The sequence below is a fragment of the Pleurodeles waltl genome, chromosome 11, assembly GCF_031143425.1.
Source record: "Pleurodeles waltl isolate 20211129_DDA chromosome 11, aPleWal1.hap1.20221129, whole genome shotgun sequence".
NCBI classification, from domain to species: Eukaryota; Metazoa; Chordata; class Amphibia; order Caudata; family Salamandridae; genus Pleurodeles; species Pleurodeles waltl.
Window position 1 is genome coordinate 955,375,774 of NC_090450.1, and position 27,858 is coordinate 955,403,631.

At 45.4% G+C, this 27,858-nt stretch overlaps 1 protein-coding gene across 1 annotated transcript in view; it reads left to right on the forward strand.

Annotated features, from left to right (window-relative positions):
- DERL3 (derlin 3) overlaps window positions 1–27,858 on the forward strand; it is a 157,397-nt gene that overhangs the window by 55,724 nt on the left and 73,815 nt on the right. Inside the window, exon 4 of the mRNA XM_069215181.1 lies at window positions 7,811–7,904. Coding sequence (XP_069071282.1) covers window positions 7,811–7,904 — 94 coding nt within the window. The remainder of the gene's footprint in view (window positions 1–7,810; window positions 7,905–27,858) is intronic.

Here is a 27,858-nt window from a genome sequence, read left to right on the forward strand (position 1 = left end):
CAGCAGGTTCCAGCACAGATCTGGCAGAACCAAGAGGAGGGGAGGCAGCCAGATCTGTCTTTTGCTAAAGGAAGGGTGCTTTTCCCCACTACTTCTGTCACTCATCTGTCAACTCGTCCTCATTTGGTTGGTATTACTCTCTTTTCAATATTATACATCCTTCTAAAAAGCAGCATACCTCCCTAGACTTCAATTAATTCTCCACCTTTGCAAACCTCCATCACCCTTCATAAATGTCTTATTTCACATCTAATTTAATGGGATCACCCTCTTGAACCCTCTTATAACAGATGGTATTTTGCTTTTTTTTTAAATATATATATATATATATACTTTTCTAATTTTATGATTGTGTACATGACCGTTGCCTTGTGAAGTAGCTTATGCTTAAAACAGTAGGTCTGAGTTGGTTATAGTGACAAGCTGTAAGCCTTATTGGTGCACAGTGAACCATTATGTCAGATGCTATAGGTCTGATCATCTTATTATGAAAAGGTATGACAATGTCAGCAGGCCTAGCTTATTTATTGTAAAAAGCATCCAGTCTGCAACAAAATGTGATAATAATCATGTATTATCTATGGATGAGTAAGCTATGGTGCATGGGGTGCAGGGTTTGGGACACAATCTAATCTTCTTTCCTCAGCACTCGATGGCTAGAAATGTTCCTAATTACAGCCCTTGCATTTTGGACTACAGCGTTTTGCTTACTGTGGCATTTACATTGTTGGGAAACTTAGAACTTTAAGTCTTATCCTGCAAAGTGCTGTGAATTGGAAACTTGGGCCTACCTGCTGGTGTTTCATACACAATGGAGCAACTTGGCAGTTGGCTCGAAATGACATCGGTGTGTCTTCCATGGCTCTAGAAGAGTATCCACCTTCTGGAGTATGAGATAGGATTTTATGTCAGGACAGGAGGATGGCATTATGCATAACCTTTTTTCACCACTTCTGTGCAACAAACGTAAAAGCTTCCAAAATAGAATGTCTACACATCACAATAGAATTTTGAGTCCCATAAATCCAGCTTGTGCACCATTTTCTCCGTCATTTATTTGCTGCTTCTAAGGAAATAAGTATTGTAGATGTATAGGTTGTATGACTGGGTATTCTTTAGTTTTTGTCTACTTATGTGTGGATTTAATGATAGATTCTACCCAATTTATGAGTAATGTGTGCTTGACTATTATTGTCTATTTTGTCTATTAATATAGCGTTAGTTCTTTTGGATAAAAGAAATGTTTTTCAGTATTTTTTTTTTAAACAAGCAATATATTGCATAAGTCATTTACATTTTTAAATTGCTTGGGTATAGTTAGTTTCAGCCTTTTGAAGGGCTCTTTTTCGTAATGTACAATGCGGTTTAGTTACCGTTATTGATTGCGCGCAATGTTCGCTCGAGAAGCTTCAGGATTATCAGGAACTACGCACTGAGCGAAGCACCTGGAAGTTGCCTTTCCATCGTTGAACAATAACAGTTGGATTCCTTTTTAGAAGAGATTGAGCTTGTTTCTCAAGTGTGCTGGACGTGGTGTTGCACACATTTGTTTTTATTGGAAATTGGCTTTCTGACTATTCAGTAAGGTCATTTTCTAAGGGACCTAGCAGTACAAAGCTGTTTCCATGGGAAAAGAAGGAGCAGCTACGATTGTTTGGCAGTTCTAACCATCGGAAATGATTGCATACACACTAACTTAATTTTGTCAGTACCTTGGTGAATATTAGGTTGTTTTTTCCATACTTTTCAGGATTTAAGCGGTTCTTTAGTGAGTGATATATTTCAGTATATTTAGTTGATTTTTAAACACTATGAGTGAGCTCATTACAGAAGTTATCTTGCGGTAATTAATAAGAAATTCCTTGACTAAAGAACTACAAATGGTGTTTCAAGAGACAAGTCAACTAGTTTTGAGTAAAAATAAAGAGAAAAGGGATATAGAGGATGAAGAATATTATTCGATATCAGAAGAAAAAGATTTGAATAGGGGTCCTGGTGGTTAATGTCTGAAGAAACGAAAACACATGCATGAGGTGTTGAGTAATAGAGGAATCTAAAGTGGTTCAAAGAAAAAAGATGTCCTACATGACATAAAATGTCAGTTACACGCTGAAAGTAAACATGATTCATTCGATGATTTGGGATCATATGGTAAAAATCGTATTTAGACGAGTATATTCTGGATTAAGAATATAAAGATGATTTAGATGTTGATGAGGTGATTGTAATGAGGCACAAAATAAAATAAGAGGCGGCTGTTGTAGATCCATTTGATGAGAAATCATTTGATCGCAAGGATATTCATCATCCTAGAGGCAAGGAGTGGTGGCCCTTAGAACACATTGCAGATTATATTGAGGCAAGGTTATGTGAACCTTTGGAAAAAGATGAAAGAAGTATAATGAGGGCTGACTGCTCACAGCCTGTTATTGATAAAGTTACTATAAAACCTATTTTGGACCTTGATTTAATCACATATTTGTTTAAACTAGAAAAATATACTAGGAAAAGATTAGAAAAATCCTTAAAACAATGTCAAGACAAAGTCTTAGATATAGCGGGACCTTTGGCAAAACAAATTGATGCAGTATAGGATGCTCTCATAAAGGGTACAGATTGAAATATTATGTCAATGAGCAATATGTTTTGTAGGGAAAGCTAATACCAGGTTACTGAGTGAAAGACGCAAAACAGTGTTAATGCCTATAAACCCGAAGTTATGCGGCTTAGAAAAAACTTTTACTAGTCTAGACAAGGCGCAATACTCCAGGAAAAGAGTATTTTATGACAGTAGTTTTTATGGTAGGGCCGAACGACGAGAGCGCCATTCTGGCCGCGCATACAGTAGAGCCCAGTATCAAATGCAACAGTCAGGAAACCATGTATATGGCTCCTTTGGAAACCATGGTCCTTCTCAATTCTATACCCAGAAAGGGAGAGGGCATGGTAAATCGAACAGAGGTAGAGGACAGAATTCTACCCAAAGTCAAGGACAAGGTGAGTACAAGGATTATTTCCTTTTTTATCCCTACAAATGTTGGAGGAAGGTTGAGGTTTTTCAAAGAAAAATGGGAAATGTTTACTCAAGATGTGTGGGTTTTCCAAGCTATACAGGTTTACTATATAGATTCCAATCAAGAATTCCTCCAAATGAGAGAACAAAAAGACTTAGGCCCTCATTCTGACCCTGGCGGATTGAATCCGCCAGGGCCGAGGGCAGCGAATGCACCGCCAACAGGCTGGCGGTGCATTCATGGGCATTCTGACCGCGGCGGTAACGCCGCGGTCAGAAACGGGAAACCAGCGGTCTCCCGCCGGTTTCCCGCTGCCCATGGGAATCCTCCATGGCGGCGCAGCAAGCTGCGCCGCCATGGGGATTCCGACCCCCTTCCCGCCAGCCTGGTTCTGGCGGTTTACACCGCCAGAACCTGGCTGGCGGGAACGGGTGTCGTGGGGCCCCTGGGGGCCCCTGCAGTGCCCATGCCAATGGCATGGGCACTGCAGGGGCCCCCTAACAGGGCCCCACATTGCTTTTCAGTGTCTGCTTAGCAGACACTGAAAAGCGCGACGGGTGCCACAGCACCCGTCGCACACCTTCCACTCCGCCGGCTCCATTCGGAGCCGGCATCCTCGTGGAAGGCGCTTTCCCGCTGGGCCGGCGGGCGATCTTTTGCAGATCGCCCGCCGGCCCAGCGGGAAAGTTGAAATGCCCCCGCGGTCTTCTGACCGCGGGGCGGTGTTTGGGCGGTTTCCGCCCGGCGGGCGGGGTCCGCCGCCCGTCCGGGTCGGAATGAGGCCCTTAGTGTTTCAGAAGAATTGGAGAACATTGTACAGGAAGAAATACGGTGTATGTTAGCGAACAAGGCTATTGTGGAAATAACGGAAGAAAACAAGGGATATGTGAGTACCTTGTTGTTGGTAGAGAAGGAAGACAAGGGCTGGAAGCCTATCATAAACTTAAAAGATTAAAATCAGTTTGTGACATTCTACCATTTCAAAACGGAGTTGATACATTTGCTGAGGGTCATTCTTCAAAATCTGGATTGGATGGTGAAATTAGATCTCAAGAATGCTTATTTCACAATTCAAATGGCAATGGAGAGACAGAGATGTTTACAATTCCACTAGAAAAAGCAGCTGTGTTAATTTATTTGCCTTCCATTTGGATTATGATCGCCCCCTTGGTGTTTTTTATGAACGTTCTGAGACCAGTTGTGGGTTATTTAAGGGAAAGAGGAATAAGGATGATTGTTTATTTAGCCGATTTGCTCATAATGAATCAGGGTGTTCTAGAGTTACAACAGCAGTTGATAAAAGTGCTGGAATTAATTCAAGATTTGGGCTTCATGATAAACTCGGACAAATCCATTCTAGTTCCAACAAGGATCTGTAGGGGATTTGGAGGTAAGTCAATTACAATTTCCGGAAAAGAGGTATGAAAGATAAGAGAGAATGTGAAATTAATGTCGAAAAAGAATGTTGTAAAAATGAGGGATTTGGCTCGAATAATAGGTCTGTTATCTTCCATCCAAGCTGTGTTTCCGGGTCCCCTACATTACAGAGCTCTTCAGTGTTTGAAGACTTCAGGATTGAGGAAAGGTCTGTGGTATAGAGATATAGTGACCATGAAAGAGGAGGCAAGAGAGGACTTGTTCTGGTGGAAAGAAAATTTGGAGGCCTGGAATGGCCGAGCGATTTTTGGTATCAGCCTAGATTTTGTTGTAGAGATGGATGCAAGCACCTTGGGCTGGGGTGCGACTTGTTTGGATCAGGAGACAGGTGGAATATGAAATGAAGACGGAACACATACATTATCAAGAGATGCAAGCAAGGTTGTTTGTGATTCGCTGTTTCAAAGAGACATTGATGGGGAGTTCAGTATTATTACAAATGGACAGTGTGACACCATTAAGTTGTGAACAGGTTGGGGTACAGCAGATCCAAACAACTGAGAGAGTTAGCGAAAGAAATATGGTAGTTTTGTTTAGAGCACAAGATAGGATTGAAGGTGGAGTATTTCCCTGGGATCCTCAATGTAAAAGTGGACTGATATTTGCGGAATATTGGGTATTTCAGCAATTGGAAGTTGAAAGACAATTTATTCATGAGGATTCAAATGCTTTTAGGGCCTTCAGAAGTGGATCTGTTTGCTTCAAGGCTAACTTATCAATTACAGAATTATGTCAGTTAGAGGCCAGACCTTAGTGCAATGGAAATAGATGCATTCACTCAAGATTGGTCGGCAATGAAGGGTTACTCATTTGCACCTTTCTCAATGATACAGACAGTTTGGGTTCAGGTGAGGAGACAGATGTCAGTTGGTTCTTGTGACTCCCTTTTGGAAGACTCTGGTTTGGTTTCCAACAGTCATGGAAATGGCTGTGCAGATACCATATTTTACATGCTCTCAAAGAGGTCTTCTAGTGGGTGCAGGAGGGAAGGAACATCTGTTAGTAGAAGCAGGTCACATGAACCTTCTAGTGTGGAAGATATAAGGTGTTCCCGAAGATTCACAGGTTTTTCGAGAACAGCTTCTGGGTTACTCCATGAATCATGGGCACCTGGAACCATAAAGAAGTACAGAGGAGCATGGAAAGTTTGGTCATGGTGCTTTGAGAGGGGCTTGGATACATTGGAAGTTGATGATATAGAGGTTGCCAATTTTCTGGCAGATTTATTTGAGAAAGGTTTGTCTGCTAGGACTGTCAATAAGTCTGCAATTGCAGCAGGCCATTCTTTGCAACAAGGATTTTCAATTGGGAGGAATCCACCGATATGTAAAGTTATGAAAGTAATTTGTTTGCAGAGGCCTCCTAGGTTGAAATATCAGACCATGTGTGATGTTGAACAGGTTTTTACAGTTATTCGTTTCTCGGCCAGGTAATAGGTTTCTGAAAAAAAGGAAGTTAACTTTGAAATTGACGACTTTGTTACATTTAATTACTTTCAGGAGATTCTTAGATGTGCAAGCTTTAGAAATATTGCATAGGTTTTTTCCCAACCAGAATAAGTGATTTTTCAAGATTATAAACAAACCAAGACTGTGTCTGAATCTATATTATATCCAATGTTTGTTGACTTACCGAAATTGTGTGTGGTGAGATATCTGAAGGTGTATGAAGTTAGGGTATCAGTCAATACGAGAGCAGGTGGTACTCAGTTATTAATTTCTTATGTGAAACCTTTTAAACCAGTGGCAAATGCAATAATTGCTAGATGGTTTAACAGTAATGATTGATGCTAGGGTAGATTTGTCCAAATTTACAGCACATTTAGTGAGAGGTGCATTGGCAAGTAAGGTATGTATCATGGGAGGTCGTTTGGAAGACATTTTGAAAGCGGCGGATTGGTCACATGCGGAGACATTTAGGAGGTTTTATTTCAAAGAAGTTGAGCATGTTTCGAAATGTGCTCTTTAGGGCTTTGACCATGCTTAATGCTAGTGTCCTGTCCTGACATAAAATTGTGATTCTTATAAGTTCGCTTAACAAAGAATCAACATTTTATTAAAGACAAGGAGGGTAGCATTATCCCACCCACCCAGCCGTAGCGGTGGGAAGGTGATATACACATACATACATTTAGGTACAGCTATGACTGTATATACGTTTGTGTATATTAATCTGTACATAACAGTTTAAATCAATATATATGTATGTGTGTACATATATTTATGTGTATATATATATGTGTGTATATATGTGTGTATATATATATATATATACACACACAGTATAGGTGTGGTTTACATTTTAACACAGCATAACAGTTTAGGTATTATTTGCTTCTAGGAAGCTTGACTAGAAATTAATTTGAAAGAATGGATAAATCAGAAGTATTAAACGATGTTAGTGGAAAGAAGACAAACTAAAGAGGGAGAAAATGGTGGACAAGCTGAACTTATGGGACTCAAAATTCCATTCTGTTGTCATGTGTGCTCATTCTATTTTGGAAGCGTTTAAGTTTACTGCACATTGCTAGCCTCCTTGTCTTTTATAGAATCACGATTCATTGTTCAGCAAACCTATAAGAGTTGCAAATCTAGTGGAAGCAATAGACTCTATTCTTCTGGAGGCTTCTAATGGCTTCGATAGGCTCTGCACTTTCTGGAGGATGAGATGGACATATCACCCCTGGAGGCTGTGCATAGGCTTTTGCCCCTGCTAGAGTATGACATGCATATCTAGTGGCACTAGTAGGCTCTTTATTTCCCAGACGAGAAGCTGGGTTCTGCACTTTCTGGAATATGAAGTAGAATTAGGAAGACTCCAAATGGTTCTGGTAGGTTATATATCCACTACGGAATGAGCTATCCTCCTGTTGGCCCTGGTAAATTCTGCACCTAGTGAGATTTAAGCTAGGCTATTAGCAGGTTAATACACTCTGCATCTTCCAGGGGTGTCTCAGGCTCTTAGTAGTTTTTGTACATGTGCATTTACCAGGGTGATGAGTTAGGCTTGTAGTGATCTACTTTTCACAGAGGTTCTAGAGCATTTGCTAGCACCTGGGTAGCACTTCTTTGAGAGTTTGAGGCAGTCTTTCACTTACAGTAGTGGGGCTATCATGGTTGTGGAGGGCCACCCTTTCCCTCTGTGCCTATGAAGTAGAGACCCAATGGACAGTTGACACACTGAGAAACCAGAGGCATGAACTAGGTAAACCTAGACTTGTTGAAGCGTGCCAGACTTGTGGGTTTAACAAATATTGTATCTGTGTATCATTCTCACATGCTGCATCCTGTCAGTGAGCCTGGTTCCTGTTGGCGCAGAACCAACTATTAAGCTTCCTTAACTTTACATCCTGTCATCAGGTACCGCTACTGCCGCATGCTGGAGGAAGGCTCCTTCCGAGGGAGGACAGCAGACTTTGTCTTCATGTTTCTGTTCGGGGGACTTCTCATGACAGTATCCTTTCAGTGGGTCCAACCCCTGGTTTTCCCTGCTGCACTTCACCCCATAGCCCAAACGTTTACAAAGTGCGTTCAGGCGGCCACATCATTTTTTGAATATATCATCAACTGAAATAAATGATTCACCTGCTTGTTTAACCCCTTACCATCCTGTCGCACTTTGCAACTGTTTGCAACCAGCTTTTTCGTTTTTTTTCCACTAATCTTTAACACCTGCACTCTTCAAGAAGTCTGTGCATTATTGAAAAACAGCACAGACTTGTGGACATGAGATGCACGGTCCCTGAAGCATTGTGAGTGGTTGGTATCACCAGGGAACAAAATATTTTCCATTATTAATTGACTTATGAGCTATTTGTGTGTGAGGTACAAGTGTGAGATCACTCTTAATGTACCATGGGGGCTTTGCTATATACATTGGATAAATATAATATGTAATTCCTTAGCTGTATAGATGAGAGAACATGTAACTGGGTTTAATGTATGGTACAGGTAATTTGATTTCTTATAATACATTGCTGTATCTTCTATATCCTCCAGCCCCCAGTGTATCATTGGTTTATTGCTCTTTGTAGTTAAAGATTAACTCTGGTTTGACATGTAGAATGTGTATAGAATTTGTATTGCCAGTAATGCAAAAATTTGCAGCTTCCAGTTTGCAGAGAATATATTTTATGTATTTTTGAGTAAGTGCCGATCAAAGCCTGCTTCATTGTAACATGCAGGTAGATTCCTGTACTGAACGGCAGCAGTACAGAAAAATAATTTGTCATAAATTTCTCCCCATCAGTCATTGTTTCTTTCGTTGTAGGACATTGATGCTTTTGTCCGTTTTTTGTAGTTGAAATTCGTCTTAAGTAGCTGCTTTCCCAGTCCTGCCTGTGGAAGAGGCAGTGTAAGGTCACAAAGCTGGAATATGTGATTTTGTGGAGTAGTGATGTCATTTTCTTGCATCTGGTGAAAATATACATCTTAGCGCAACTGTGACAAGGAAAGTAGAGTATGATTGTATACAGAGTTTGCATCCCTTGTTATATTACACCATGCTAATGTACAGTAAATGCAGCTTTTCACAGGTTCCTCAGTTTATAAGTATCTCAGAAAACATTTCCCCAGCAATAGCTCTGCAGTGCCAACTGTGGGGCTATGCGCCTATAGCCAAGATTTCGCTTGCCAGATGTGAAGACACCAAAGCTTATCTGACACCAACAGATGTGCTGGCCTCAGACCCAGTTCTTCTGTCTTGTAGGCACGAATCTGGAGCTCTCTATGTGTTTCACTGAAGTAATTCCTTAGTATTTGATGGTAACTCATCATATGTCTCCTAACATTTCAGGATTCAAACTGTTGCAGATGCTGCAGAAACTGTTCTTGTTAGACCTATATAACATCTGCATGTTGTGTTTGGGCTCAGAACACCATGCGCCTGAAGACATCAATGAGAAATGGCGCTTCTGGTGACCACTTGGAAATTTTTGGTTCTGGCAAAGCCTACGTAAAGCTGATCACTCATTCTGTCCTGTTGCGTGAGATGTGTTATGGTACCTAGCACAACTTGAGTCCAGTCCATTCAGCCATTCTTCCTCTTTGGTGGGATGATGAGGGTAGAAATGGATGGAATGGTAATGGCAGATAGCTCCGTAAGTAGGAGGAGCAGGTGTGAAGGAACAACTTGTTTGAGTGAAAAAACTTGAAAGGTTGACAAACTGAGAGTGGTTGAAGTTCTGCGACCATATGAACTATAATTATTGCCAACAACAATACTTTATTTAAAGGGAGAAGTTGTAGTGGATAGCTCGAATGAGGATGCTTTAAGGAACTCAACACCAGATTCAAATCATATTGAGGAACAATGAACAAAGGGGAGGAAATGAGTAAACCTTTCTAGAAAATGCTCCAATATTAGTGGCTTAAGTAAGAATGGCTGATCAGGTAGACATAGAAACGTGAACAGGGCAACCTGGTAGCCTTTAATTGGAGATTCTGCCAAGAGACAGTAAACTGGAGAATGTTGGAATAGGGGCGATGTAAAAGGATCTAGGCCTTCAAACCTGCAACACACTGAACGAACTTGTTTCAGTGACTTGTATAATTAGGTTTTGTAATGGGTTCACTGGCAGCCAAATGAATTTTGCAGCCTCATCAAGAAGGCAAAAGTACTCTGTTGGCACCGCTTAATCTTCACATGTGCAGCCAAACTATTTGGAAACTTTAGTGGAAACTTGATCATCCTTCTGCAAAGGTAGATTCACCAAGTGTGGAATAGAGGTGGCCAAATGCTGACTGCCAACAGGTCAGAGTATCAGATCTTCCTTGCCAAATATGGGGCGATCATGATCAACTGTGCTTGATTCTCCCACAAGTTCTACAGTGTTTTTCACAGAGGAGGAATCAGTGGGAATGCCTCAATATCAGATTGACTTAACGGCATCCGGGGGAGGAGGTCATGGGAGATGGCCAGTCCGGACAAGATGGTGGGCACGATCTAGCATCGCTCCTACTACCTGACCCATGATCCGGCATAAAACTCTGCCATCCTTGCCATCACTGCCTTGGTCGGGGAGGATTAGCCAGTGGGTATTGAGTGGCGCCATTCCATCTGTTTCTTGGGCAACTGTGACAGATTGTAGCGACAAGGAGGCTGGTGAGCTGCTGCCAACATAGGGAGTTCTGGGCCGAGAGGTCTCTGGCGGCTGCAACAAATACTGCATCGCATCTCGGCCGTACCCAGGGTGATTGGTGTTGGCCAAGACATGGATCTCCCCACCGTTGACCAGACCTCGCCGCCAGGCTTCCTGTTCTGCACAGGAATGAGATGGAGGTGGCGCCTCGCACACCTTAACTCAGAGGTCTCCCTCTGGCACCAGGGTTTGAGTGGGAGGAATATGCCTGGCTGCCTCTACAACGGAAAGGGAGGCCATGGAGGACTTGCACATAGCAACATCAGCTGAGTCGCACTGGGAACACGGACCCAGCAGCCATCCGCAGCATCCACTTGATACCTGCCAGCAAAACTAAGGCCCGGCACGCGGGGTAGGTCCGGGTGAGTGGAGGTCCAGGGTGGCCGCTCACTCCCCCACGCACAGTATTTGTTGCGGGCTCCCCCCTTTTGTGCCTGGATGACCTTGGATTGAGCAAGGGAGGCCCCCCTTTTTTTCACCTCTCCTCCCTGTTTTCTGCACCCCTTATCAAGTGCTGGGGCTGACTGGGGAAGCGGCCTGCCCTGGCAGAGCTGCACTATATAGGGGCCCGAAACCTGCGTGTTAAGGCCCTGAGCCTTGAAGCCATGCACATCTGAACTTCGCTCCCATTGATGTGACCGGTCTGGAGGGGTGAGGCGGGTTCTATAGTGCCCCAATGAGACTGATCGTGGCTGGTACGCTTGGTGGTGGCGCTGCTGGAGGTGAATTGCACACCAAGGGGACGCGCTGATCAACCACCCACAATGTAATAAGGCTATTGCTGTGACAAAATAACTGATATTGGAGCAGGATAGGGCATCCTACAGTGAATTGGTGGGGCTTCATCTCTCCTTTTCTTTGGGTTTTAATCTTCGCTTGCTTCATCTGTAAGTGCCCTGAAGAAGGTGTGTGGTCAGCTGACCACTTCATACAAAATGCACGTTGGCACCTGTGCTTCAGCTGTACAGACAATTGCTGAAATCAATTTACATTGTGTTTATGGGATATGCACATCTGCAATGATAGGTCTATAATGTAGGAAGCTGGCTCTGTATACACTATACTAAAATGAGGTATAGTGTGCATAGAGTCCAGGGGTTCCCCAGAGACTTAACAGAGGCTAAAGTAGATAATACTAATGCTCTTTTTTGTGGTAGTGTGGTCAAGCAGTTAGGCTTATCAGAGGGTAGAGCAAAGCATTTGTTGTACACACCCACTCAAGAAATGAGGCACACAATGAATGACTAACTCCAGACCAATATTTTTATATAGCAAAAATATATTTTGTTTCTTTATTACTAGAACCAAAAGATCTTTTAAGTACAGTTGGAACTAGGTATCAAACGTGTATCAAATGTACTTTAGGTTTTGCAGATAAAACACTTTACAAGTAAGTAACACTTTTCAAGTTGACAGTGCAATTTTTCATAGGAACCAAAGCAGTCCTAGGGGAGGAAAAGTGTTAGCACAGTTAACAGGTAAGTACTCGAGTTACAATCCCAGGCTTCGTTCGTTAGGATGTCCACAGGTCAAAGTACAAGTTGACCCCAAAAGTGCACCACCAGCTACGCAGGGCTGGCCGGGTGCAGAGGTCAACATTGGTGTCGGATTTTCAGTGGAAACCTATGAAGACTGGGGCCACTCGGAAGAACACAAGTTGCAGGTAAGTACCCCTGGTTTCAGGACACAGGCCTGGATAGTTTAGGTCTGCACCAAACACGCACCCTTAGTGGCACAGGGGCAGCTTGGTGCAGGGTGCAAACACAGCTGCAGGCACCCAGTGCTTTTCAATGGGGGAACCCAGGTGGTCACAAAGATGCTGCAGGCTGGGTCTAGGTGGCTCGTTCTGGAAAACCAAAGGCTGGACAAGAAGGAGAGATGCCTGCTGGACGCTCCTGGACCGTCGGTCGGAATTCTCCAAGGCCAGGGGGCTGCTTGTGCAGGGGTCTCCTTGGGCGTTGGGAATCTCTGTTGGATCCAGTCTTGGTCATGGGGGTCCTCCAGATTCAAGCTGCAGGCGTCGTTGTGTTGGCCTGAAGGGGTCAACCCATGGTGAACTCAAGGTTGGAATCGCCTTGTGACCTTCTCTGGACCGGTGGGCCACCTGGACACGGGCCGTGGGCATCGGATGCAGAGTGGATAGGGCATGCAGGTCCAGGGTGGTTCTGGTGTCCTTTTGGAGGGTTTCTTTTTGGACAGGGCCACTGTCCTCAGGAGTTCTTGGTCCTCTGCTGGGCAGGCAGGTCTCTGGGGGTTTGTGGAGGTCTCTGATCCTGCAGGATGTGTTGTCATTTTGTAGCAGTAGTATTGAAGCTGGAGGCAGGCCGGTAGGGCTGGGGCGAAGTCAGTTGTCATCTGGGGGCCGCTCTTCAGTCCGTCTTCCTTGCGGCCACCAGGAATCTGAAGAGCAAGGATCGGGGGTTCACCTGAATACTAGATTTAGGGACGTTATAGGAGTTAGAGGGCAGAAGCCAATGGCTACTGTCCCTGAGGGTGGCTCAACCCTTCCTGTGCCCACTCCCTTTGGGGACGGGGGGACTTTCCTATCCGTATTGGTCCCTCTCCTCAAAAACAAGATGGAAGATTATGCAAGGAGGTAGTCACTTCAAGTCTGGACACCTTAGGGGTGGTCCTAGCTGCACTGGTCACTCCTCCTTGTTTTACCTAATGTTTCCACCATACCTGCCGCCAAAAGTGGGGCATGGTCCTGGGGGATCCCCCCCTCCCCAGCTGGACTGCCCCGGGCACTATTGAGGCTCAGCACCAAGTGTTGCAGTTCCTGCAGGAGGCAAGTTGTGAAGCACCTCCACCTAGCGCAGGCTTTGTTCCTGACCCCAGGGAACACAAAGGCTCTCACCCCATGGGGTCAGAAACTTGTCTGTTAATGGCAGGCTGGCACAGACCAGTCAACCCTACACTAAAGGGTTGGTAACATACAGGGGGCATCTTTAAGATGCTCTGTGTGTGCATTTTACAGTAAATCCAACACTGGCATGAGTGTGGGTTTATTGTGCTGATACGTTTGATACCAAACTTCCCAGTCTTCAGTGGAGGGATGCCATGTCACCTTTATCTTTTTCTGCCCACCAGCACACACAATCTGCAAGGGGAGTGTGCATGTTTTTGGTGAGGGGTCTCTTGGGGTGGCACAATACATGCTGCAGCACATAGGCACCCTCCCTGGCCACAAAGCCCTTGGTACCAATGGTACCTGTTACTAAAGACTTAGCTGTATGGCGGTGGTGTGCCAATTGTGGAAACAATGGTACAGTTTAGGAAAAGAACACTGGTGCTGTGGCCTGTTTAGCATGATCCCACCATACACTTAGTCAAGCTAGCATCAATATCAGGCAAAAGTTGGGGTGGGGGTAACCATGCCAAAAGGGGCACTTTCCTACATATAATACATAGATAAAGTATTGCAGACAGGAACTGTTGTAAATAAGCCAGCAACAACAACTAAGGTTTAGGAGGTTTATTCACAAACTCCTCAATGCCAACACTACTCCCAACGACCTCCCACCGCTCTCTCTCAACATTCCAAGGTAAGCTCCCGGCCGGTCCATTTGTACTTACATTCTAAGGAGGACCAGGAGTGTACCATTGGTTAATTATTTACAAATTGGTTCAATACACACTTAAAGTTTGCCTCATTACATTAATGATAATTATGAGCATAACATAATATTTACAAGAGTTTGGGGATGACAGTTCTAGTCTTTTATAAACATATCATCACTGTTTGTCATATACTTATAACATATCTCCCTTCCTTAATGAGGGAAAACAAAGGGGGTCATTCTAAGTCTGGCGGGCAGACTTCCCCCACCAAAATACCGCTCCGCGGTCGAAAGACCGCTGAGGGTATTTTGGGATTTGCCCTGGGCTGGCGGGCGACCGCCAAAAGGCCGCCCTCCAGCCCAGGACAAATCATCCTTCCCACGAGGACGCCGGCTCAGAATTGAGCCGGCGGAGTGGGAAGGTGCGACGGGTGCAGTGGCACCCGTCGCGTATTTCAGTGTCTGCATAGCAGACACTGAAATCCAAAGTGGGGCCCTCTTACGGGGGCCCCGCGGCACCCCCTACCGCCATCCTGTTCCTGGCGGGAGACCCGCCAGGAACAGGATGGCGGTAGGGGGTGTCAGAATCCCCATGGCGGCGGAGCGCGCTCCGCCGCCATGGAGGATTGACAAGGGCAGCGGAAAACCGGCGGGAGACCGCCGGTTTTCCACATCTGACCGCGGCCGAACCGCCGCGGTCAGAATGCCCTGTGGGGCACCGCCGGCCTGTCGGCGGTGCTCCCGCCAACCCTGGCCCCGGCGGTCTCTGACCGCCGGGGTCAGAATCACCCCCAAAGTCTTTATGCCAGGTTGGGCTTCTCCTGATCAGGGTGCTATTGCTCCGATGCCGCATAACTGTATAGTTATTGGCTTCACTTCCTGCTGCCGAGGTTCCTTCTTGCTTGTTCTCCGTCTCTTGGTGGCACACAATACGGTCCATACTCCAGATCTTACCATCCTCCAATTTTACATTTCTGTAGATTTCTTTAATCCTAAGGGGCTCGGAGAATTTACTGCCATTGTTTTGCATGCGAACTGGGAGCTTGACCCTGACCCACTGCCCGACCTGCCATGTTCTATCTTTGGTACCGAATTTATTATTGTACTATCTCCTGTATTTTTCTTGCTTTTGTCGAACACATTCAGCAGACACCTCTCTTTGCTCACACACTTGCTCACCTCCCTTTAACCAATTAGGATTCAGTTTGGTTCCCGGATGTCTTCCCTTTAAGGACTGGAAGGTGACAGCCCTGTAACTGCATTAGGTGTGGTGTGGTAAGACCATACCATTTGGTTTAGCGCTGCCTCTCCTGACATACCTGACACTCTTGCTCTTTGAATGCACTCTTTAAACATTCTGTTCATCCTCACGACCAACCCATTGGCCCTGGGGTTGTATAAAGCGGTCCTGAAATGATGAATGCCCCAATTTTTGAGGAATTCTTTCATGACATCTGAAGTGAATTGTACACCGTTATATGTCACTAATGTACTGGGAACTCCTTCCCTCATGAATGCTTCTGTTAGAAAGTTAACGGCATCCATTGTTGTTATTTGGTTTACAATTTTGAACATTGTCCAATGTGATTGGTAATCGATTAAAACAAAGATGTAATGACCTCTGCTCCCCAGATGATTTACTGGCCCTAATATGTCAAGTCCTAGTTTATCCCCAGGTTTCACAGGGACACTCACAGGTGACAGCAGGGCTTTGCGTGTTAGATTAGTTTTTTCACTCATGGCACATGCAGTACAATCTCTCACCATATTCTCTACCAACCAATCCATTTTTGGAAACCAGTACGTAGCTCGCAGTTTATTTTTTGTAAGGCTTCGCCCGAGATGTCCTTCGTGCGCTAGCTCTACCAATTTGTCCCATAATTTGCTGGGGGGTATAATTCTCTCTCCTCTCATGATTAGTTCATTAGAAATGTGAAGTCCCAATCTGATATCCCAGTAACTCTTAAGATCTTCCTCCACGTCTCTTAAATTATTTGTCCAACCACTAACAATCTTTTCCCTGAGTAGTTGTAGAATACGATCCTTCCTAGTTTCTTCCACCCATTCCTCCTTCGTGAGGCTTTGTTAGTTCTACCCACAACACTGGTTCAGGTGTCTCTGTTTCCAATTTACACTCCTGCTTTTCCACCTCTTCCGAACTATGCCTTGTAGATCTGGACAGGCAATCGGCTATGGTATTCTTGCTACCTGGAACATATATCACATAAAAATCTTTGCCTTCGAGGCCCAACATCCTCTTGGCTATGCGTGGAGTGGCGCGTTCCTTACCTTGAGTAGCAAATATGTTGATTAGGGGTTTATGATCAGTTCTAATCGTGAATGGTAAACCCCACAAGAAGAATTTAAAATGTGTTATGGCCCAGAAGCAGGCCAGGGTTTCTCTTTCAGTGGTGGAGTAGTTTCCCTCTGCTCCGCACAACGCTCTCGATGCAAAGGCTACGATTCTTTCTTGTCCATTAACACATTGAGACAACGTTGCCCTCAATCCTTGGTCGCTAGCATCCGTAGTCACCCACGTTTTTAATTTGGAATCAAACTTCCCTAAATGTGGAGAACGAGCTATGGCTTACTTGACATTGCTGAATGCCAGTTGACATTCATTATTCCATACAAAAGGAATATCTTTCTTTAAGAGCATCATCATAGGGGCCGTGACCATGGCAAAATTTTTTACAAACTTCACCATGTATTCAGCTAGGCCTAAGAAGGATTTGAGCTCCTGTTTGTTAGTGGGAGCTAATGCTTCCTTTACGGCCTTTACTAAATCATGTTTGGGTTGGACACCATCCTTTGTGATCTTGTGTCCTAGGTATTCAACCGATTCCACACAGAATTGACACTTTTCTTTCTTAATTGTCATCCCAGCTTGACTCAAAACTTGGAATACCTCCCTTAGAGTATCGTTATGTTTGTCTATACTGTCACCATAAATTAACACATCGTCCTGGAAACATAAGACATGATCAGTGTCTTGCTAGATATTTTGCATAATGCGTTGGAACACGGCCGCTGCGGATGCCAGGCCAAATGGCATCCTGCGATACCTGAAAGCTCCAAACGGTGTGATGAAGGAGGTGAGGGAGCATGAAGAAGGGTGCAACTCAACTTGGTGGTAAGCCGAGGACAGGTCTATGACGCTAAAAAAAAACAGGCTGGACCCATTGTACTTAACATTTCATTGATCCTGGGCAAGGGAAACCTTTCCACCCAAATATTAGCATTCAAATCCCTCAAGTCCACGCATACACGTATGCCTTTCCCTCCAGGTTTCCTGGCTAACACAATGGGAGCTAACCATAAGGAGCTTTCAATTGGTTCAATGACCCCCAACTGTTCCAATCTGTTTAATTCCTGTTTCAAAGGTTCTCGCATAAGGAACGGAATTGATCTTACTTTATGGGAAACAGGAACTGCTCCTTCTATAACTATGATTTTATGCTGGTAGTTAATCAGCCAACCTAATTTATCTTCAAATACTCTGGGGAACTCTTTACATATTGCATACTCACTACCCGACTTTTCTACTAGTAGTACTGGTTCCTCCATATTTGGGTCTAGGCGTATTCCCAATTCACGCTGATGTTCCCAGCCTAAGAAATTGGATCCCTTGCTAGTGAAATATACCTTGCTCGTGGTCTGCCTATCCTTAAATGTTATGTGCATGCTCAGCATTCCCTCCAACGGTATGGGATCGCTATTGTACCCACCCGGGGAAATAACCCCTGGTTTTAATATGTATCCTTTATTCTTGAAACTGCTTTCGTAGATGCTATAATTTATAAAGGTGAATGGGGAACAAGAATCGGCAAACACTCGTACACGCTTACCATCCAGAGTAATATCACATGAAGGGTATGCCTCATTCCTACGCTTGGTCTCGTTACTTCCACTACCCTTGTAGTACGAATTTGCTATGAGAATCCTGGGAGTCTTCTACTTTATGCACCACCTTCCTCCCATTATATTAATTTTTGTCCCCTTTGCATACTCTTATATAATGTCCCCTGGCTCCGCATTTCCGGCATATGCAATTCCGAGCCGGACACTCCGGGTTGTTAGCCAGATGTCTACTATTACCACATCTATAGCATCTATTTCTCGTGCTTTCTGGGGTGATTTCCTAAGTAAGACTTCCTGGACTCTACTTTCTTCCTCAATTTTAGGTTCTCTACACTCCTGTTTGGAACTAACCTTGACTTCCCTCACTTCTTCCACTGTGGTGGTACTTTTTATTAACTTCATGCACTCCGCTGTGTGCTCAATACTCTTGGCAACCTCAATAGCCTCCTTTAAGGTGGGGTTTAGTATCAATAGTTTTTCTTGTACTTTAAAATTGTTGGTGCATCTTACCAATTGGTCTCTAATTAAAGAATCTTCAAGGTGCCCAAAATCACAAGTTGTCGCAAGACCTTTCAGGCAAGCAACATAACTTGAGACCCTCTCATCTTTACCTTGCGTCCTACTGAAAAACTTGTGTCTTTCTAGAACGACATTAACTCTTAACCCAAAATGACCTTCTAATTTCTTAAGGGCTTTCTCATATCGTTTAGTTCCTCCCCCTCCTCTTCCTCGGGATCTGATAAGTTGTCGTAAACTTTCCGTCCTTGTATGCCTAAATTATGTAGTAGAATGTGCTGTTTTCTTAGTGGTGAGAATTTCTCCCCACCAGTGGCTATTCGGTATGATTCAAATAATTGTATCCAGTCCTTCCAAAGTAGGCTTATCTTTCCTACTTCATTTAGGAATGGAGGGGGTTGAGACATACTAGCAGCAGCCATGTTGTGCTATGTGTCTGTGTAGTCAATTGTTAACAATTAGATTGATATATAGTTTACTCTAATACCCTTGTACACCAGAGGAAAAAACATGAATATTCCTTGATCTGCACTTTGAGACAGTATACTTACTGTAGTCTACAATGGATTAGAGATTTCTGGAAAAAATCACATACATAAACAACTGTGTTTGCATGCATCTACTGTGCACTTGTTAGCTCTCAATATACAGTTAATTTATAAATCATTGATATTTAGTTATCTCTAATACCCTTGTACACAGAGGAAATGTGAATGTTCCTTGATCTGCACTTTAAGACAGTGTACTTACTATAATCTACAATGGATTAGGGATTTCTGAAAAGATTCACATGCATAAACAACTGTGTTTGCATACATCTACTGTGTACTTGCTTGTTCTCCATCTACAGATGATTTGTAGAACTAACACTTGCTGATATGGTAATAACTAGATCAACACGTTTAGTTTCCTCTTAAACGTATTCCCCGCATAACAGGGAATCCAAACTCTCAGCCGTCAGTCACAGCGCTGATTTGATCTTCGAAAGTGAGCCAAAACAAGCAAACACAAGATCATCTCTCGGCGCTGTCCACGACGCGTACGAGCACCATTGAAATATGCTTCCTCCTCACTTCAGAACCATGGAAACGCGTCTCTTCCACGCCTACAACTCCGCCTTAGGACGTCCGCCGTCTCAGTTCCTCACGTCGCCTCACTTTGCTGCTCCGATCAGAGAGTCTCTCGGCTGCTCCGATCAGCACCTCGCAGATACGCCGTTTTCCTACCTGGAGAAGCGGCCGATCAGCACCTCTCAGATACATCGTTTTCCTACCTGGAGAAGCGGCGTAGTCACGTCTCTCCACTGCTTATGTTGCTGCTTTGCTCGGCATTTCTCTGGGTTATCAACCTGAGGAAGCAACGTTCACAGCTCCCTGCACCGCCTCTTCCAATCGGCGCTCATCACCGCGCTTCTCCAGTCAGCAGGTTATTAACCTGGAGAAACACTTTGTGGGAGTCAATTGACTTTCCTTCAAATAGAGACAGGTTACTTCCACCGCACTTCGGCCTGGGCTCACGCAGGCTTCCCTCAGACGGCAACCCGACTCCAAGTTCAATGGAGGCTCGACAGCACGTAACGTCCACAATGGCACTAGAACCAGGGGTGAGGAGTTCAACTGCCCCCTGCGCAGTATCCCACTCTCGTCACCAATTTGGTTGTTGTTATTAAGCCAGCAACAACAACTAAGATTTAGGAGGTTTATTCACAAACTCCTCAATGCCAACACTACTCCAACAACCTCCTACACCTATCTCTCAACATTCCAAGGTAAGCTCCCAGACGGTCCATTTGTTCTTACATTCTAAGGAGGACCAGGAGTGTACCATTGGTTAATTATTTACAAATTGGTTCATACACACTTAAAGTTTGTCTCATTACATTAACAATAATTATGAGCATAGCATAATATTTACAAGAGTTTGGGGATGACAGTTTTAGTCTTTTATAAACATATCATCACTGTTTGTCATATACTTATAACAGGAACAATCGTCCTACTCTTGAAAACGATAAGTTTATTTGATGTATTTATAGTTTATATGCTGCACTAGATTTCGTTATTTGAATGATGGGTATTATATGGTGCTGTACAAAGTTGGTTCTGTTTGGATTACATTACTTTTTGACTTTGAGTATGATATGTGAGGTTTGAGTGATATGCAATTAGGGAGTGAGTGTATATGTTTCTGTTTGGGGGAGTTAGGCAGTCAATTAAAATGTATATAGCTTTGTTATAATTGTGGTAAAAAGTGTACACCTATTTTGAAATAAAAAAAGAAATGAGAGATGTAACTTATTATTGAAAGTTATTTTGATGTTCTGTTTAGTTTATGACTCTAATTATCGCGCATATTGTTGAGGTGGGTTGTTTATTTCTTATGTTTGACACACTGATCAACTCTTTCAGAGGGCACCGATCCTGGGGTTGCCTGCAGCAATTAATTACCTCCCCCACCTGTCCCTGGTGCTGGAGCATCCGCCTCAAGGGCCCGTGGGGGACGCTATGGGTAACCCTCCACTACCCCCCTCCCCACCGCGCATGGAACTGGGCTTTCTTCGTCCCTATCCCCACTTTGCTGCCAGCCACCCTGTCGGAGAGACGGACTGCACATGTCACCCTGAATAACAAGCCCTGTGGAGGGAAGCAAGGGTCTGGCATGTCTGTGGAAGACGATTGACAATACTCCACAGGAGCTGGCCTCTGATCCTCACTGACCCAGGACTGTTTTGACCTTGGAGTAACCATAGCACTAGAGCGGTCTCAACATGGGACGCCGGGCGGCAGGAGTCCCCAACCAGGTGGAGCGTAGGGAGCCTGGAGGGCATTGATCTGGCTGCTTGGGCAACCTTGCAGAGAGATGCGCCAGCAGCATTGAAGGATATGAAACTAGTAATAAATTATAAATCAAAAAGGTACACTGTTCCACAAAGCAGTAGATATGAAACTAGATCAAATCATTGCTGTAATTGCAGAGACAAGTGTTGTGAAGCAGAGTAGATGCGATTGCGGTAGAACTAATCCTGCTGTGCAATGACCAAAGGAAGCTTATTACCAGAGTCACACAGGCTTAAAACTCACTCAAAACACTCCGACCCGAAGTGACTGATCTGGAGACTCAATTTAAAAGCCGAACGACCAAGGTCCACGACCTCAAGAACAGGGCAGAACACTCAGAGGGGCAATCAAGTCGAAATAACCTGCAGATTGTTGGGTTTCCCTAGTGTGCTGAGGGTTAAGACCTGGTGGCGATCTATGAAGTATGGCTCGTGTGCACAGTAGCACTAGTAGAACTATCACCACACTACCTGGTTGAATAAGCCCACCGGGCCCACTGGGTCCCAGCAAGATGGCGGCGGCCGGGGACTCCCCCCTAGGCTGAATGTGGCTAGACTGATGAACTATAGAGACAAAGAAACTATCCTGCATGCAGTCCTCACCACTGGGCCCATCATGCACGAAAAGGCACAAGTCTTCTTATTCCCGGACTACACTCTGGACTCTGGAGAAAAGCTGCAGAGCATCATTTCTGAGAGTGAAAATGTCCCTGTGCTCAGTGGGTCTGTTTTACTTGCTACTGTTCCTTGCCAAATTGAAGGTCATGGTTAACAGATCCAGCTATTTCTTAATTGAGCAGGCAGACACCTATGACTGGGTGGAACAGATGATATGGGTCCTCAGCTGGCAGCACACCGGCCACGCAGACCTCTTCGGACTGTGTTAGAGATCGCTGAAACCGTTGACGTGAGCATGGTGTAGCAGGAGTCGGCTGTGCCCCTACTCCAGCCCAGGCCTGCAAGGAATAAATGTCTGCATTAACGGCCACCATCCTATGGGCAGAAAGATGATCCCCGTTGGCCCAGACTGCAGATGACATAGTTTGAGGACATTGGAGGTAAGGAGAGGGGGTTGTGCCTATGGACCGCCGGTAGACAAGGCAGGAGAGACCTCAATACACACTCGCCCTCCCAGGATGGTCAAGTGATGCACTTGATCACCCGTCCCCCATCACAGCAAGATGCTGCCTTGGTGAACTTGGTACTGTACTGTGGCTGGTGACGCTCACCCAAAAGATTTCTGGTACTGATTATCTGATTATGAAGAAATGGATGGGTAGGACCTCCCCCCCTCTTTATTCTATGGTTTCCCTTTTCTATTGTTAAAGCATGGCCGGATTTAATTAAATATCAAACTCGAAGGCCGTGATAGGCTGAGGCTTGAGGGGCACATGATGTACCAACATACGGACAGGTAATCCCCACCAATGGGACAATGTGCTGTTTGGATGGATATTTGAAGGTTGCTCGGCCACCCTGGGCTAAGGGTTGGGAGTTTTTTTTCTCTCTTTTTATAGCCATGCTAATTGATCTCGGCTGGTCCTGCCCTACCCCCGTGTTAGAACCCTGTTAAGGATTGGTTTTGCAGCTTATAACCCCCTCAACCCTCCTCCCCCACCCACCAAGTCTATGGTTAATGTAGGAAAGTGTCCTTTTTTACATGGTCACCCCCACTTTTTGCCCACTGGTACTGAGGGTTTTCGACTGAGGTGTACTGGGTCCCTGCTAAACAGGTCCCAAGTGCCAGTGCTCTTTCCTTAAAAATAGGTGACAGTGTGTACAATTGGAACACTCCTCTATCTGTGTTAGTCCCTAGTAAGTGGCACGCCTGGTACCTAGGGCATGGGTAGGGAAGAGGGCCCCTAGGGTTGCAGCATGTATTGTGCCACGCTAAGGGACACCCCCTAAAAACAAGATGCACACAGCTTCCATTGCTGTCTGCAAGTCCTCCTGCAAGACAGGCAAAAACACAACATGGCACACCCATTGTATACCATATCACCATCCCATGCAGTTCCATGGAGTAGCGGAGCTGTTTCTCTGCACATTGCAAGCACCAAAGAAGAACCTTGAGGACTCCAGACTGTCAAATACTGGAAAGCACCACTGCACCTGTGCCCCCTAGTCTGAGTTGCAATGAACTAATGGTGCCAGCATAGTCCCCAGGCCCTCCAGGTCCCAAGCCCACCTTGAGTATGTCAACTGTGGACTTCCGGATGCCACCTGCAGCTTCTTTGTGCAGGCCCCCTCTACCGCAACCGCTTCCGATGACAAAGACCCGATGCCTCAGGACACCTCTGCACCCGGCGTACCAAACCAAGGTAAAGAGGACCAAAGGTGTCCCTATGTCTCCAAGCATAGCAAGACCTGAGCCCTTCTGTTGGTTCATTCGGACTGCCCCTCCAGTCCTTACGTGCAGCCTCTTTTCCTGAGGACCGTTTTCCATTGAATCCAGTAGGGCACCCAACGCTGTAAGGTAAACCTGCACTCGGATGCCCAAGAGCCTCCTAGGTGACCTGTTGGTGCTGCCTAAGACAGTGTCCTGTACTTGCCTTGACTCCAGAAGAGTTGTCCTGTCAGTCCCTGTTGGGTACCTGTATGCAGTATATTTGTTTTCCCTGTAGGATTGCATTACCACATTACAGCCACTACAAGTATATTGCCGGATTTCCACAAACTGTATCAGTATTTATTTTCGTAAAAGGATTCTGGTGTTGAAACACAATATAAACAAAGCAACTATTTTTCTAACAATTGGTTTAGAGTTCCTTCTTGAGGGTGTGTCTCTCATTTACTGTCTCTGTGAGTGCAAGAAAATGCTTCGCACTACCCTCTGATAAGCCTAACTGCTCGCCAACACTACCACAAAAGAGAGCTTTTGGGATTGTCACTTGTAATCTTGTAAACCAATAAGGGTCGCCTGGACTATCTGCATAGTACCCCAATACATTTGGTACACTACATAGATAGCCAGCTTCCTACAGTTAGGTTGCGCTTCATAACATGGAACATCCAGGGCATGGTAACAGCTTGTAAAAGGCACACAGTTTGGCAATATACTACAAGGCGCTATGCCTACTTTGCGTTCCTTCAGGAAACTCGCATATCAAAAGAGGAAGACACATACTTGCAGAGGCGCTGGCGGTAGCAATATTGCAGCACCACATATTCCGGCTTTATCAGGGGGCCTCATATGGATTAGGCCCTTTTGCTGTGTATCCACTGAGATAGAACCCGAAGGGCACAATGTCCTAGTGCAGGGCAGCCTGGATGGTCGTTTATACCCTCTTCTGTGAACCTCCCCAGTGGTGGTAGCAGCTGCTTGTCTGTCTGAGTGTCTTACACTGGTCCCTGTTAGATAGCTGGCGTGCCTTAAATCTGACTGCCGGGGAATACTCTTACTGCTCGCCACCTCATGATCTGCATGTCCACTTGGACCACATCCTCTGTCAACACGCTACACAATTGTAAGTAGTGAACACTGAATAACTGGGGAAAACAATATCTGATTACAATCCATTTCAACTGCACTTGGTGTGGGGGGAGACACGTGCACCGGTCCCTACTTGGTGCCTACAGCCCACCATGTATTCAGGGATACAACAGAAATCGCCCTCTCTAATTATCTGACGGAAAACTGGGGCATGGCCACTTACGACTAATAGAGTGGGAGGCCATGAAGGTGGTCCTCTGGGGCCACTGTATATACTTGGTGGTGGGGGTACTTGCTGACATCCACGGGAACTCCTCTGGGTGGAAACAGCTCTAGGTGCCCTGGATGTTGTGGCATGGCACCTACTCTGCAGGCCCACCCTGTGCATGGCACAGGAGCGGTATGGTTAGCTGCTGGCATATATGCAAAGATTAGACTTTAAAGTGTATCAGGCGAAGATGTATGCAGAGGGTGACAAATCCGGTTGGTTACTAGCGTGGCTGTTGAAAAGCACTGCGCAGACTACCCTTTTCACCGTGATCCAAGCGTCCCCAACCCGCCTCAACACCACACGGGTAGACATTCATGAGGCTTTCACTGCACATTATTGTGCCCTATACGACCCCCACCCCCTGATGATCGTCTACCCAAAATCCTGGACTTCCTCAATGAGGTCACCTTACCTGTTATTGAGCCCACGGACAAAGAAGAATTGAATGCTCTTATAATAGAGAAGGAGATCTGTGGAGCTATTGGGGGGTGGAGGAGGGACACCTGCAAGAACCCAGAATTGGGCAGACTGCTTGTCGAATTTTATAAAGCTTACAAAGGCCTCTTGGTCCTCAAGCTGCTGGAACTGTACTGAGCTACCTTGGCAGAGGGTATACTTCTGCAGACACTTAGGGAAGCACTGCTGGCCTCTCTCTCTCTTCCAGAACCAGGCAGAGACCCTCTGGAGCTTGCGTCATATTGCCCTTTGTCTATGGGGACAGATTATAAAAATTGTGGTGACATGGCAGCTGGAACACCACCCTGTTTGTTCCACCGGGATCTAAACAGCTTTACCCCAGGCAAATTAACCATTTTCAACATACAGAGGCTCCACAGAGTGCTGGATGTGACTCCCATGCACTGGCCTTATGCAGCCGGTGCATGTTAGACTTAGAAAAATTGTTCAACACCATTGACTGAAACTGGGTGTTTTTGATGCTAGCTTCCATGGGCATAGATGCAGAGTGCAGTGGCATGTTACACTCTTTTTTTTCGGCCCCCACAGCCAAAGGAATATAGGGCAATGCATCTCTGCCCCTTTTCTAGTAAGCAGGGGAACGCCACCAAGGGTGCCTTCTCTGCCCACTCCTTTTCGCTTTGGTGATGGAGCCGTTGGCACAGAGGCTCAGACAACAGGGCCAAACATGGGGCAGACCATTGGATGGGTTGACACAGGTTGTTTCCCTCTATGCGGGTGATGTCCTGAATTATGTCCATGATACCTTAGAGGGCATAACAGAGATCACAGACATATTATTAGACTTTCGGGAAAACCTTAGGGCTTGCGGTGAACTGGGCTAAAACCTGCTTATTTCTGATACACCCAAAGCAGTTCTGTGTAGTGAACACCACCCACTCCGCTGGGAACCACATACCTTCAGGTACTTTGGGATTAACAAGCATCACAACCCCAGAGACCTCATTTCAGCAACTTGACGAAAGCCATCATCTCCCTCTACTCCCAGATGTCATTTTGCTGCACACTCACAGAACAAGGCAGATTGTCACTATCAAAGATGGTGAAACGCCCCAGACTGTTATATTACTTCCACGACCTTCTGGTACACATCCCCCGGGGCACATTCCGTATCTTGCATGTCTAGCTGGGAAGCTTCCTCTGGATGATGGGTAGACACAGCACAACACTGTATAAGATGCAGCTGCCAGTGGAGAAAGGGGCTATTGGGACTCCCAACTTTGAACACTACTATTTAGTGGCACAGTTGCAGTGGCCCGCCTGGGTGCCTGATGGACGAATTAGGTGTTCCCACAGGGGATCGAGTTCAATGCAGGAAGAGTTGCCCCTGGAAGTCAATAGCCCCTTACAGGTGGCTCATACCAGTTTCCTTAGAGGCCTTCCATGCCACAATACACGCCAGAGGTTCGACTTGGCTCCTTTAGTCAATTTAGAAATTTGGTCGGAAGGGAACGATTAGAGACATGGGAGGCAGCTGGCACTGGCATCGGAACTCTGAGCGTCCTGTTCGGGGATGGAGTGCTCATTCCCTTTGAACAATTACAAACTGATAATGCTTTGCTAGCTGGCCATTTCCTAGCTCATGGCCAACTAATGGCTGAGTTTGGACACCTGTGGTAAATCATAGACGGAACTGGAGCCGCATCCATTAATACACACATTGCAGACCATTGGTGATGGCTGTCGATTGATTACATGGCTAACGCAAGCATTAACGTACACATCACAGGACCCCTTGCTGTCTCTTCGTAGAACCTGGGAAAGGGACATTGGTCGTGACTTGTCCCAAAAGGAGTGGGATAGTGTGCTGCACCACCCACAGAAAGTATCTTGCAAAACTAAATCTCAGAATATCCAACATAACATATTACATAGAGCTTACCTCACCCCATCTAGACTTCACAGAATATTTGGGTCCCCATTAAATTGCCTGCAGAGTCAGGCACCAGATGCTGACATGTCACATGTTTTGTCTATGCCCCTGAAGGTGTAGCATTGTGGCATGAAGTAACCAGCACATTAGCTGACATAACAGGTAGAACTCATCTATGTACAATGGCGAGTGGCCTCTTGTGATAGTTCAGACTCAGGAAAGAGGGAGGTGCCACAAATCGCTTCCTAGACCTAGTGATGATAATGGTGCGCAGGTTGATTGCTATGAACTGGAAGGCTGTCACACTGCCCGCCCTGGAGCATTGGTGCACGGCTACACTTAGGTGGGGTTACAACAAGAGGAAGCACGAGGGGTTGCGTAGAACACCAATTGCATTGATTGGGAAGGCTTGTTAGATGAGTTGCAGACAATCGGGAGGGA